Source organism: Glycine soja, chromosome 12 (genome assembly GCF_004193775.1).
Source record: "Glycine soja cultivar W05 chromosome 12, ASM419377v2, whole genome shotgun sequence".
Taxonomy (NCBI): Eukaryota; Viridiplantae; Streptophyta; class Magnoliopsida; order Fabales; family Fabaceae; genus Glycine; species Glycine soja.
Window position 1 is genome coordinate 16076757 of NC_041013.1, and position 15175 is coordinate 16091931.

Below are 15175 nucleotides of genomic sequence, written 5' to 3' on the forward strand. Positions count from 1 at the left end.
GATAGTGATACTAACTACTCTTCTAGGCCTGAAGGAAGTAACATGTCTTCATCCCATGAAACAATATTCAAACGGGATTAGTAATCTACGGATGATTCATGTCTTAGTTATTTCTGCTTTGAGGTTTTCATGTAGTGTCTTATGTCCATGTTCAGTAATCACTTTACATAATGAAATAAATTTTTTGTTTAAATTTAAGTTAGCAATTTTCAGTTTACCCACTTCTATTGCAGTAGGTGGGATGATAACATAACTGTCGAAATTCACAACACTTTGCAATTTACACTACACTGTTTCAAAAAATTAAATGTCTTATCAACAAAATTGACATAAAATGGACAACTCATAATCTCTTTTTTTACTCTGAAAATTATCATGGACATCTGCTGCATTAATTACAAGGGAAAAATCACAGTTCAAATTGACAACACTCTGCAATTTGCACATGTCTCTAAAAATTAAATGTCTCACCAGCAAAACTGACACGAAATGGACAACTGATAATATCTTTTTTTACTTTGAAAATTATCATGGACGTCTACTGCATTAATTACAAGGGAAAAATCATAGTCCAAATTGACAACACTCTGTAATTTGCACATGTTTCTAAAAAATTAAATGTCTCACCAGCAAAACTGACATGAAATGCACAATCTCTTTTTTCACTCTGAAAATTATAATGAACGTTTGTTGCATTAATTACAAGGGAAAAATCACAGTCCAAATTGACAACACTATGCAATTTGCACACATCTCTAAAAAATTAAATGTCTCACTAGCAAAACTGACATGAAATGGATAACTCAGAATCTTTTTTTTCACTCTAAAAATTATAATGGACGTCTGCTGCATCAGTTAGCAGGGAAAAAGAAACATTGGATTCTAGAGAAGCCTTTAACAAGAACACAACTCTAACCTTATAAGATTCCAATACACATCAACGTGGCAAAATGTTCATACAACTATAAATAACACAAAACACCCTTAATACAAACTCACAATTTCACACAACATACCTTCATAAACCAAATTCAATCTTATTACTATCTCATTTTTGGGAGAAACAAGCAGCCAGACCATTGCTAACTCGAGATTAACCTTCATTTTTCCAAATGGATCAATCACTCACAACCAAATTGGTGTTTATTTTCAAAGTCGCACTCCAACACCAATGCAAGTTCCTAATGACTACTCTTTTGATACACTCAAGCGTAGAATGCACAACACCCTTTAGCTAACCAACAATCAATTAGTGGATGAAATCTACTACCAACAACCATTCATAGATGTAGGTCAACAATACTTTTTTCAATCTCTACAATTGAAAAATGATTATGATGTTTACACAATGTTAATGTGCAATGAACAATACCCGTGTGTTGGCCCTATAGAATTATTATGTACCATCAATAGAACATCGGATAGTATACTCAACTTGCTTCAATCCACTATCACTCCTACTCATGATGCAATTATGTATTACAACGGGAAGTGGAACATACAATGCCAAGGTGGGTTTTTGGATTACTCCTTCACTGGAACAAATCCAATAAGATTTGGCATTACTTCAGGATGTAGCATGAACAAACTCAAGGATTTAATCAAGTAAGTTGCACTTATAGGGGTTCCCCTTATGTAATTCATGAATCATAATTGGTCAGACGATTGTTCTTTCGACAACCAGGTCATGTTAAGTATTCAGAAACTTTAATCGAATATGAAATAACATAATTGAAAAATGACGAAGACGTGTTAAAGGTGTTAGCACAATCCAACTATTGGAAACGATTCTGCCCAATAAAAAATTTGGCTATTTTTAACAAACCAATAACCGAAATAGAAGAAGACATGTCTCCTGCACAACATATTTTAGATTATCGTTAGTTTTGTCATATTTGCGTTACAATTGTATTTTTTAATGGGTTTCATTATTCTCGGCTATCATTTTAGTTACCACACTTTTAAACTTTATGCCTATTGTATAAGATAGATGTATTCATTGTGTTTTTTAATTTATTTTAATACTACTAACTAATTTTCTTATTTTTTAATTAACGAACATAACAAAACAAAAACATCAATAAAACATAAATTTAACTAAAAAAATACATATATCGTAATTAAAAAATTATACTATAATTTTTTCCAATTTTTTCAATTTTATTTATCTGTATATATCTCTTAAAAAATTTACAAAAAAGTAAAATAAATTAATTTAATAAAAAAATATTTTTAAAACCAATTAAAAATATATTTATATAATATAATATTTATATTATTTTAATACTTTAAATTAAAAAAAAAAAACATGAATGCACGAAAGTCGGGTGGCAAACCTGACTTCCTTAGTGTCCCATGAGACTAGTGTAGTTTAGAAATTGTTTAGTAAACTAGTGTATTTTGGGAATATTCTAGATTAAATAGGTGTAATTATGAAAAAAAAAACCTCTTTAACCTTTTCTTTGCATAAAGTCTATGCTAGCAGGATACTTACTCTATCTTCTCTAAAATCTGAAAATGGGTAGCAAATCTTACTAAAACATTATTTGTAATCCAAAAATGATAATAATAAGAAGCAAACATTATTTGTATGACGATGGCCGCACACGACACCGGCGCGACACACAGGAGACACAGGTTGACCTGTGAGTAGATGAATGGAGTGAGGCAACCACCACAGGTGACCAGACAAACTTAGTGAGAGAGGGCAAAGTGGGTAATGTAGGACATGGCGGAGAGTGGGTCAAGGAGTCTACATTCGAGTTAGGTGAGGGACGAATAAACTAGAGATTTCAAAGGAGACACGACACTGACAATTTTGTAATTAGGAGTAACAAATGATGATGGTTTTATGTAAAATCATCGTCATTTTCGTTCCCCCTAATTACAAGATTGTCATCGTTGTATATTCTAAGAAAGTTTCGTAAAATTGTCTTAGAATGTATGTGATAAAAAAAATTATTCTCTGTAGTTACAAAATTGTCACCAGGTGACATTTTAAGATAATTCTACATAACTATCTTTAAATGTGTGTCGTAAAAAAAACAATTTTTTAGCGGTGATTGCTAGTTTGTCTATAAGTGCTTATTTTACAAGTATGTACAAAGGATTTCATCTTACAAAGAAACTCACTAGGTCTCCCTTCAGATGCAGTATATGTCAGTTTGCACTTTGGCGTGAATTTGATGAATTAATATTGAAGTTCAACAAAGTCATTGATCTACCAATCGCAATCACATGTCGGGGTTATCATTTGGTTGTTATACACAAAGGTGTTGTGATCTACCAATCACAACTCACAAGGGGTTCCTTAATTTCAAGTAATCACTTTATAGATGATAGAGCATTATTTTTAGTGGATCTATAGTTGCTGGAATTGAGCCAGAATTTTTTTTGGTTTTTTTTTTATAGATGAGTGCACATGATAAACTGAACATGGTTAGCTAGCTTCTCTAGCTCTCTTTATTTTAACAACTCCAAAGTGGTATGAGACAAGTGAATAAAGTAATCAATGCAGTTGAAAGCATAAAATTTTCATTGTGGCCTGCAAACTTATGCCTCTGAATGACTTCACTAGGTCTCTATGGCTAGCTAGGCATGTGGAAGATTATTATGGATTTTAGCATTTTTCAAAATTAGATTAATAGGACAAGTTGGTCCATCTCTTTAGTCTTGATGGGGCTTTTAACCCATGTATATAAGTCTGGCTACAGGTAGAATGAAAAGAAATAAAATCATGATAAAAGTTTTGGATTAAAGTATATAAAAGTATGGAATCCATACTATTTTTTTTTTGTTGTTTCTCTTCTTTTCGCACAATCGCACGCTTCCTGAACTAAAATTACAAACATCCCGTGAATACTTTTAATTTCTTTTTATATGTTTTTTCCTATTACGTTCCATCACTAATCAAATTAGTCACTTATTTATACTTTTTTTCTATCTCTCCCAAGGAGATTATTCAAGAATCATTTTCCCTAAATAAATTGGGTTCTTTAGAAACAACCATAAAATTTTAAAAAATGTTTATTTGTGACTTAGGAAGAGTTACAAGTGTTTATTATCACCGAAGACAAACACATTCTTTTGCATGGTACGTGATAGATAAAATTTATTTTATTTATCTATTGTTCTCTGGGACTCTTGAGACTTTTTAAAATTAAATTAAAGTAATTATTTTTGTCTTTAAATGTGTAAAACGTTGATAAATTTGTTCTCGAAAGATGAAAATTCAAATTTTAATCCTTAAAAGTGAGAAAAGTGTAACAAATTCATTCATTCATTAACTTCCGCATGTTATCATTAACGAAAGAACCTATTAGACACATTCAAAGACAAATTTGTCAGCGCTTTACACATTTAGTGCTCTATACATATAAAAAATAATATCAAACTTAATTTTGTCATTACATAATATTGTCATAATAGAAATTTTAGAATAACAAACAAATTATATTTATTATTATGTTTGTTCTAACTTATGTTTGTTTTCTTTTTTTGTAAGTGTTTATTGTATAATATTATGCTTGCAATGATTAAAAGATGGGAAGGATGAAGATTATATTATATTTTGGATAAATAATCATTTTCGTTGTTGAATGTATAGAGTCCTGACAAATTCGTCCTTAAATGTGTCACATAGATTCTTTCATTAACGATAATGGATGAAAGTTAACAATGGATAGATTTGTCGCACTTTTTTTACTTTTGAAGACTAAAATTTAAATTTTCATTTTTCGGAGATAAATTTATCAACACTTTACATATTCATGAAAAAAATGATTATTTATCCATTAAATTATCCTATTTGCTAAGTCTGAAAATCCCAAGGAGGTGAGGCTTTAACGGTGAAATAAGAATTTGGCATGTACAAAGCAGACTGGTACATATTTGAATCTTAATTACGTTAATAATTTAAAATCATTATATACTAAATATATATTGTTAGGCTTTGTTTCGTAGAGGAAGAAAAAGTAAATAGGAGAGAAAGTAATAAAAACAAACGATAGTCTGATTAAAGAGAAATAAAATTGAATAAAGGAAAAATATTTGACTTAAAATGGTTCAGTGGACGAAGAAAAAAAAATTATCATTTTGAGAATGAGGATGAGCTGATCACCAGCAAGGGAAGGAGGGCAATATTGTGACATTCAGCAACGATGATCTTTTCTCCTTATTTCTTCTCAATCAACCAAGTAATTCTGCAATGTATGGTTCACAAAATTTTAAAAAATTTCTTGCTCATTTCTCGCGTACAAAACCGGTGAAGTTTTCTTGATTCCGACACCTTCCTCCCCTTTCTCTTTTTTGCTATTTCATCGTTATCAAACACAAGGTTAATCCATTATCTTAATTTTTTATTTTAATTATATCACATAAGTGTAAAATGTTTTACATTAATCTTTCAAAATAAAATGTCTCTATTATATCAAATTGTTCTTTTCATTTTTTTTACAACAATAATGATAATAATTTTGGTTGACATGCTCATCTGATATGATGTTTCTTACGATAATGTGATAAAAGGACTAATTCAATCTAATAAAAATATTTGAAGGGTATAAATTATTTGTACTTAGAAATATGTTTTTACATAATTTGTATAATATTGATTAATAAATATAATTTGTCTGTTGCTCTAAAATTTTGATTGTGACAATATAAGGTAGTGATAAAATCAAGTTGTGTCTAATATTTTTTGTAAGGATTAACTTAATAATTGTATATTTTTGTGTGATAATACCTTATTCAAAATATGAAATTCAAATAAAATATATAACAATTAAGTTAACCCTTACAAAAAAAAGAAACACAACTTAATTTTGTCATTATCTAATGTTGTCACAAAAGAAATTTTAGAACATCAGACAAATTATACTTATTAATCAATATTATGCTTATTATTATATGTGTTTTAACTTATGCTTGTTTTCTTATATTTTAAATGTTTATTGTAAAGTTATATTTGTAACAATTAAAAAAGGATAGAAGATTAATATTAAATTATATTTTGGATAAATTGTCATTTTCAACTGTGAATATATAGAGTGCTAACAAATTGGTCCCTGAATGTGTCACGTAGGTTTTTTCATTAACAGTAACGTTAAAAAATTAACTAATGAATGGATTTATCATAATTATTTTTCATTTTCGTAAATAAATTTGACAACATTTAAGACATTCAGGATGAAAAATTACTATTAACCTTTTTTTTTATATTAAAATAAGCTTGCTACATTATGCATATTTATCAAGTTATATCCTTGCATTAAAAGAGGCTTTCCACAATATTATTCTTGTAAATATATCATTCATATTAACTGTAAGGGGATGTAGCTCAGATGGTAGAGCGCTCGCTTAGCATGCGAGAGGTACGGGGATCGATACCCCGCATCTCCATTTTTAACGTCAGCATATAATAATGCTAATATATCTTTTCCCTTAAACTCGACAAATTTATAGATTGTCTCGTACCTGTTCGTGGAATTGCCTATGCGAATGTTTTGGACTTTTTGGGTGGGAGGTGAAGTGTTGTGCAATGCAAGTCTATGCCGTCACATCTCACCAATTTCAGTAGTCTTTTAGGTCCATTTGTGCCTACGCTTTCTCGTTAAAATCCTCATATTCATTCTTGAGATCCATAGAAGTGCCATTTTCACTAACATTTAAAGGTTACATATGATCATAATTATTTGAAATGGGCATGGTATTACTAATCCAACATTATTAATTTATTACCAGAGCGTTTAGATAAATTTCTTCTTAAGTATATATATGAAAGAAGAAAATACGAAAAAATAAAAAATTTATTTTATTAGTTAAAATTAGTTTATTCATAGGTTAAAATTGGCTTTTAAAGAAATTAATATGAGATAATTTTAATAAATTAATTTGAGAGAAGTTAATTTCATTTTCTATTTTTATTTTTTCTCACTAATATATGGAGAAACTAATCGGGTATAACAAACAAGAACTTCCCGTGATAATATGCCTTTTCATTTAAATTGTATTTTTTAAGATAAAAAAAGTTTGTGGTTACGAAGCTACAAGTTAGCATTAAAATCTTAATTTAGCCATCACCTTGGAGAACACACCCCATGTGAAGTGAGATGCCGGTGAGAAATATAAAAATGTTCATAATTCTAATTTTTAATTTTTAATTTTGTTGACCGTATTTTACAATATTCCGTGTCTAGGTATAAGGTTCTAAATTATTGGAACAAGCATTAATAAAAAGAAAGAGAACAAGAATAAAAAAGGAACAAAGCACACAAGATAATGCCTCCTTTGTTTGGTAGTACGGAATGGCATGTGGATGTGCACAATGAGTAAGAAGAATTAGAGTAGCTGAGGAGGCATGAGTTTGAGTTGGATGGGAATGGGAATGGGAATGTTCCATTCTCATCAATGCCCATATGTTAAAAGAAGAAAACATATGCATAATTTTAATTTGTTTATTTTCATCCTTATTGTAAAGTTTTAGGATCATTATTTTTTTTCATTTGTCACTTTAGGCTCATCACATTCAAGAGAATCCAACAAATAAAATATGTCTATAAGTGGCCTATTAATTCAGATTAAGTAGTACGTTATTATGGTTTTTGTACCACTGCATTGTTTAAATGACAAGAAGCAACTTTGTTCATTGCATTTTGTTTTCAGTATGATTTGAATGTAACTGTTGTCACATGTAAAACTTTCATTGCAACAAGAACTTTTGCCCATCGATGGGACCTCTATCATTATCCTGTCTCCAACGATTTCATTTTCTTAGATTAATCATGGTTCCAACATTTACCTGAACTTAGCTGTTATTAATTATTAGCATTATTGCATGTATTGCTTTTTCTTCGAGAATTTGGACAATTATTGGGCCCTGGTATGAAATTTCAATTTCCTAGTTGCACACAGAATTCATTGCTGTCCCAATTTCTATTTTAGAAACTCTATAAGGAGGAAACAAGGCACAATAATGTATTCTTTCGGACAAAGTAATATGATACCTTGAAATCGTTTCCTAGCATAGATAAGGACGTGTTCAACGTTTCGCCACATATTTTCTTTGGAAACTTTCAACTCTCAATTGATATTATGTTGGACTGGAAGAGGGTGTTGCTAGGTGCACCTAGCAACATTGCTGGTGCACCCAACAATTAGGGTGAATGAACAAAATTGTAATTGTCTTTGGTTTTATTTTAAATAAAAAGGCGCCCCACTTCTTCCGCTGCTTCGTCTTCTTCTCCTCTCACATCTCCTTCCGTTCCGCCATTTCCTTCCTCGCGCAAGCTTCTTCCTGCATTTTGGAGCTGCATTTATGTGGTTGGGCTTGCGCAAACTTCTTCCGTCGAGGTTAGTTCCCTTTCTCACCTAGTATTTAGTTGAATTTTGGTTGTAGGGTAAACGCCATTGAGGTTAGAAGAGATAGGATGCAGAGTGGAATATGAACATGTTCTGAATAGGTTCAACACATACGGAAGAACTTCTTTCCTATGTGTTGGTGAGGTGTTAACATGCATACGGAAGAACTTCTTTCGTATGAGTCATGACTTTATGGAAGAACTTCTTTCGTATGAACATTTGAATTTTTTTTAATAATTTAGTTAATTTTTTTTTAAATTTAATTGTACTTGTTTGTTTTTTTTTAAAATTTAATATATTTGCATGAAAATATTATATATTAGGTAACATTTTTGTTTTTGATGTTTAATATATTTGCATCAAAATAGAAATTAGGGTTAGGGCTAGGGTTTAGTTAAGGGTGCCTAGGACTGATTGTGTGGTTAGGGCGTAGGGCTTAGGGGGTAGGGGAGTGTTTATGTTAGGGTTAGGGTTGAGTGTAGGGGTTAGTTGAGATGTTAGGGATTAATATATACGATGGTATGTAGTTAGGGTTGGTTGTTAGGTTTTAGTTTAGCGGTTAGGGGTGGCATTAGGGTTTGGTGTGGGGCTTAGGGTTTAATATATGTTGTGGTATGTTGTTGGTAGGTTGTTTTAGAAATGGTAGATATGTAAAGGGGTAGGGTTGGTAGTTAGGGTGTATTCTAGTGTCAAGGGTTGGTTGAGCTTGGGGTTAGGGTTTGTAGTGGTTTAGGGTTGTTGTTAGGGTTTAATATTTATGTTGGTATGTTATTGAGAGTTTTAGTTGTTAGGTTATATTTTATTTGTTAGGGTTTAGGTTGTGGTTTAGGTGTAGGGTTGAGCTTAGGGTTAGTGTACTGATTATGATTTAGGTTAGGGGTTAGTTTACTGATTAGGATTTAGTGTAAGGGTTGAGCTTAGGGTTAGTGTACTGATTAGGATTTAGGTTAGGGGTTAGTTTACTGATTAGGATTTAGCGTAGGGTTAGTTTTTAGGGTTTAACTTATGTAGTGCGTAGGCGGTAGTGTTTAGGGTTTATACGTACTTATTATGGGTATACGATAAGGAAAGAAAAAAAAATAAGTCATTCAATTTAATTTGGGTGTTTTTCAACCTCAACATTTTTTTAATGGGGTGTTTAGGGTAGTGTGATTAGGGTTTATAATGTAGGGCTGATGACTTAGGGTTATGTAGCTTTATAAATATATGAATATTGAATTTGAGAAAAAAAAACATGTTCATCATGATTTGCAGATCATGGTTAGAATGAGAGGTTTACGTCGTTCATTAGGTAGGGGTATAGGCAAAGGCCGAAGTGGACAGGATGAGCATCATCCAGATGATGTTCCTTGGCGGAGTAGGCCTATCGCATCCGTCCGTAGGCAACGAGTACGTGTTGCTGAGGAGGTTGCTGATATGATTGAGGATGTTCCTTAGATGACTGAGGATGTTCCTGCAGCTGGTGTAGAGGGCTTAGTTGCTGATGATGTTGCTGCGGGATCAGTTGCTGAGGGATTCCTTGGTGAGCCACGTGACCTATCAGTGCTGACTTCCTATGCTGGTCATGTTGCACACAACATATGGACTGGAGAGGTATTATAATTTTTAAGTAAAGTTAATTGTTAATTATTTGTTATTGTTGAGTTGTTTGTGATAATAATTTTTTGATATACTGTTTTTTGGAATGATATGTTCTTCAATTCAGGAACGTCCTGACTTGAAGTTGGCCTCCCACGGTAGGAAGGTAGAGAAAATTGGGAGGCCAGCACCTGAGATTGAAGGGCTAGTCACTGCCACAGGATTAAGCCCTTTGATCGGGTGCTCAGTAGTCACCGGCGATCCGGGACTTATATCTGTGCTTGTGGAGAGGTGGCATGGGGAGATCAACAGCTTCCACCTTCCAGTGGGAGAGCTGATGATCACATTGGATGATGTGTCGTCACTCCTCCATCTGCCGATCACAGGCGCCTTGCACAGCTTCGAGCCTTTTCTTTTGGAGGAGGCAGTCGTGTTGTTGATGGAGTTGCTTGAGGTCTCGGGTCAGGAGGCTAGAGCTGAGACTGCATAGGCGCGTGGGGCATATGTATAGCTGTCGTGGGTATGGGATATCTATCTGAGTAGATGCAAGGCTTGACGGTGGATTGTAGCAGCTCGTGCTTATCTCCTTCACTTGGTTGGTTGCACTCTTTTCGCTAAAAAGAGTGCAACACATGTCCATGTAGTGCATCTAGAGGCTTTTCGAGACCTGGGTGAGAGTGGGAGGTATGCCTGGGGAGCTGCGGCGCTGGTGCATATGTATGACCAGTTAAATGAAGCTTCTCAGAGCAGTAGACGACAACTTGCTGGGTACATTACTTTATTACAGGTAAATTTTGTGTTTGTAATATATTAAATTGGATTATGATGCAAATATGTTTTTTTATGTGTATTTGACATTGATCTTATGGTCATCTGATGTTTCTAGTGCTGGATATATGATCACTTTCCTAGTTTTCATGACTGCATCATTGACGATGTGTATGATGAGACATCCCCATGTGTCTGCCGGTGGCTTACGACGAAGGGTTATATCAAGGGATTACGAGCACTGGCGTATCGGACACGTTTGGATGCTTTGACAATCACTGACGTGTGCTGGATGCCCTATGGTGACCACTGAGGAGTTAAGGGGTTTGAGCTCATTTCGTGCTTCCAGGGCCAGGTTAGATGGGGTCCTATTGTGGTCACAGTTCAACCAGATAGGGTGGTACGATAATTCGGGTACATTCAGGCCATTCCTCCACCGCCTATTAGTGCCTCCTTGTCATATGAGGATATCGACAATAGGAGGATGCATTACGAGGACCATATAGCAGTTGCGGGTGAGATTTTTGTTGTGCTTGGGCAGGTATCAACAGATTACATGGAGTGGTTCTTCTAGATATCTCATTCGTTTGTCACGCCCACATAGGCAGGTGATGAGCCCAGACATCCACCTGCCCCACAGCATGAGGAATACGTCGAGCCAGGTATCCCGGAGGTTCTAGTGGGAGCAGACGTTGGACCATCACAGGCACCTGCAGTGGTAAGATTAGTTGCTTTAATGTTTTATTTTATAAATTGTGGTTTATTTTAAATGTTGTAATAAATGTGTTTTTATGAATGTCATAGGATGGTTGTGAAGCGATCACAGAAAGGTTGGAGCGTGTGCTCAACCTAAGGATGGTCACTGAAGACACAAAGTTACATGAGATCGTGAAAGATTGCCTCAGGATCGCTAGGGGGGTGACAACTCAGATGGAAATGTTAGGGCACGACGAAGACGACGCACAGATCATTGATAGATCATGTTATGTCTTGTATTTGACAACATTTTTGTATTTGTTACATTATTTTGGTTATAACTTTTATTGAAATTATTTGTTACATTATTTTATTTTTTGTACACTCTATATCACACACCTTCCAGAATTGATAAAATTAATAAATAATAATATGATGATCAAATTATCTTAAAAAGAAATATAAAAAATATAACGTAAAAAAGTATAGAATAGAAATAAAAAAGGCGTATTATTCTAACTTGTAAGTAATTTAAGATTAAAAATATCAAAAAGTTTAAAACATAACTAGATGTAGATTTAAAAAAAGAAAAAAAAAGAGTGCAAAAAGAATTAAGTCTAGTAGGGATTACCAATGTTGTAGCAATACTATTGTTTTCATTGCAACTTTGAAAGAATTATAGTAATTTTTATGTATTTGTGAATGCTAAAATTTAATATTGTCAACTAGTAAATAAAAACATTGTTAGTAGTATGCAAGTTAAAAAAATGTTGAGGAATGATGTACACCAAAATTTTGAGGAATCATCGTTACAAATCGCAGAACCTTGTACCAAATGTTGAAGTTAAACCGTCTATGTTCTTTTTCTTTTTTCTTTTTCGTTTCCATTTTTACATCGTGCCCCTACTCCGCAGACATTTGTCTTTTTATTTTCCAAACATTTGTCTTCTAACAAATTCTTTCTTCCTACACTTATACTCATCACTCCTTTCACAGCCAATTAACACAAATGAAGTTCTTCCTCTACTACCAATATGTGTGTCAGACCTCATAATGATTGCAACAAATCCGTTTTCATGGGCAACCGATCGAGCCCACAACAAAACATCATCTTGGGTACCAAAGACTTACAACGCAACCCCGACATATTAATTTTTATACAAAACATACATTCAACCAAATGACTCAACCTATATGAACATCATTACCTGAGAAGTATTAAAAACTTCCGAACAATCAATATGTGGTGATTCATTCACACCACATTCTTGTTCATTTTCATAATCCATATCAACTTCTTGAGACATCGTATTGTCATACGTCCATTGAACTTCGTCCTTCTTAACGACAAGTAAATAAGTTACAACTACATACAAATTACCATATTAGCAAAACTAAAAATAGACTAAATAATAACTACATACATATTACCAACACATTCAAAATTTATAACTAAATAATTTACTTAAACTAAATACAAATTTTGGACCTAAATAATTTCAATTTTCACTTATCATATATTAAATTTGTAATAACTAACTAATTTTAAATTTCTACAACAAATTACCCAATACGTACTACAAAAACACAATAATAATAAATTTTACGAAACATCTAATTTCACAAAAAAATACTTCAAACAAATAAAAATTTTGCACCCTAATAAACAACTAAAATATATACAACTATAACTAACAACTAATTAAACATTTTACTACTACAACAAAATACAATTATTATACCAAAATTATTTAATATTTAGGCTAAATTATTATACCTAATTAAACCAATTATCCACAAATACAAATTATTATACTTCAAATATATAATATTCATAAATATTAATTTTTTCACAAATCTAAAACAAAAACTAAAACTAAAAAAAAAAATTAAACTAAGAACCTTACGGAAGAAGTCCGTAACAAGCTTACGGAAGAAGTTCTTCCATAAGCTTCTTACATAAGACCTTCTTCCGTAAGCAGCTTATGGAAGAAGTTCTTCCGTAAGAAGCTTTTGGAAGAACTTCTTCCGTAATTGTAAAATGCTTCTTACGGAAGAAGTTCTTCCGTAAGCTTTTTACGGAAGACCTTCTTCCATAAGAAGCATTTTACAGTTACGGAAGAAGGTCTTTGTAAAAAGCTTACGGAAGAAGTTCTTCCTAAGTTCTTTCGTATGTTACATCTTACAAGATACCCACAAAAGCCATAAAATGTGTACCTCCGCCGAAAAAAACACCAAAAGCTTGAAACCGGAAAAGAAAACCGAAAGCACTAACTCTCTCGACACTTGCAAAAACCACCACGAACGGAAAAAACCACCACGAACGGCAAAAACCACCACGAACGGCAGAAACCGGAGAAGAATGAAAGAAACAAAGCTTGAAATGTAAAAGAAAACCGAAAGCGCTGCCAATTTAAATAAAAAAACAAAGGGGCAAAAATGGCATTTTCTAAAAGTGCTGGGTGCAACAACAATGTTGCTGGGTGCACCTAACAACACCCTAGCTCAATAGGTCCAAATTTTATGAATAGGCCCAAACCTATTGTTTGGAAGTCATAAGAGCCCTCAAAGATGATAGACTATGCTCCAATGACAACTTCCCACTACTAAAACAACTATTTTTTTTGATGCAAGCTCAACAATGATTCTTGAAAAACTTTCTTTGTTTGGGTAACGATGACAATTTTATAAATATTTTTAACATTTCAAAGATGATTTCCACAAAAACGTCGTTGAAGCCTCAAAACGACGATAATTTTTAGGAAAGAAGTAGGTCTTCCATGTAAGAAACTATGTTTTATAATTAAGATCTATTAATATTTAAATGAAGAGTTTAATTTTTTTTTTTGCTTTTCTTTATTTTTTGTTTCCTAACATGTCCTTTATCCCTTTCCCCTTATCCAAATTGTGTAGCTTCCATTGTTGCAATCGTCAAAGCCAACAACACCTCCACTACTACCATGGCTACCGTGACAACAACTTTCATTCAATTTTTTTCTTATCTTCTTCGTCCCTTTTCATTTTCTTTATCATCTAAAATTTGATTTTTTTTCCAGATATGAACTTTCCCCCCCAAATTTGAGATTGGTTATTTGACGCAAGTTGACTTCGCTCACCATTATCAATGGAGCCATGTTTTCGAGGTGTGAAGTGACTTTGGAGTCAACCTCACGAAGTCCTCAATGTAAGAGATAGAAATAGAGAGAGAGAGAGAGAGAGAGAGAGAGGGAAAAAAGGAATGTGAGCAAGAATCACAGAAGGGAAAAGTGTGGTACCACGACCACGAGAGTAGATCTTTCTAAAAACTTCTTCTTCTCTCCCCCTTCGCAAACTTCACCTGTTATCATTGCAACAACAACATCGACGACAATTATAAAACACCATGAATGCTCGCCATGATGCCCTCCATGGAGTTCTCTCTACAATTTTGGACAAATTAGCAATGTTGTCCTCTTTCAATATAAGGACCCATTTTTTGTCTGATAGGAATTTATCCTTTTATTTTTGGTATGTGCAACACCCTTAATTACTATTATGATTTCTCTTAATTTATTTTTGAAATTATGGAATTAATTTAAAACAAATTGTCCAACACCCTGTCTAAAATATTGAATAACTTTTTGTTGCTTATTTAAAATGTCATTACTTGAAATTGATAAATCACTTTTGGAGTGATATTTTGTGTGAGTTGTTGTGTCATTTTCATGCATTTTCTTAGAAGAACTCACGTTTGGATGCCAGTTTTATCTTGCAAAAGCATAATCGCTCAATTGAG

General features: G+C 32.9%; 1 protein-coding gene and 1 non-coding gene across 2 annotated transcripts; both read left to right on the top strand.

Moving 5' to 3' along the window:
- Window positions 1-6326: 6326 nt before the first annotated feature.
- TRNAA-AGC lies at window positions 6327-6399 on the top strand. Its single transcript has one exon. It is a non-coding gene; the product is annotated as a tRNA-Ala (tRNA).
- A 3396-nt stretch (window positions 6400-9795) lies between these two features.
- LOC114378815 (protein MAIN-LIKE 1-like) lies at window positions 9796-10426 on the top strand. Its single transcript, XM_028337425.1, has 2 exons — window positions 9796-9951; window positions 10064-10426. The coding sequence occupies exons 1-2, from the start codon at window positions 9796-9798 to the stop codon at window positions 10424-10426; spliced, it is 519 nt and encodes a 172-aa protein (XP_028193226.1).
- The last annotated feature ends 4749 nt before the right edge of the window (window positions 10427-15175 follow it).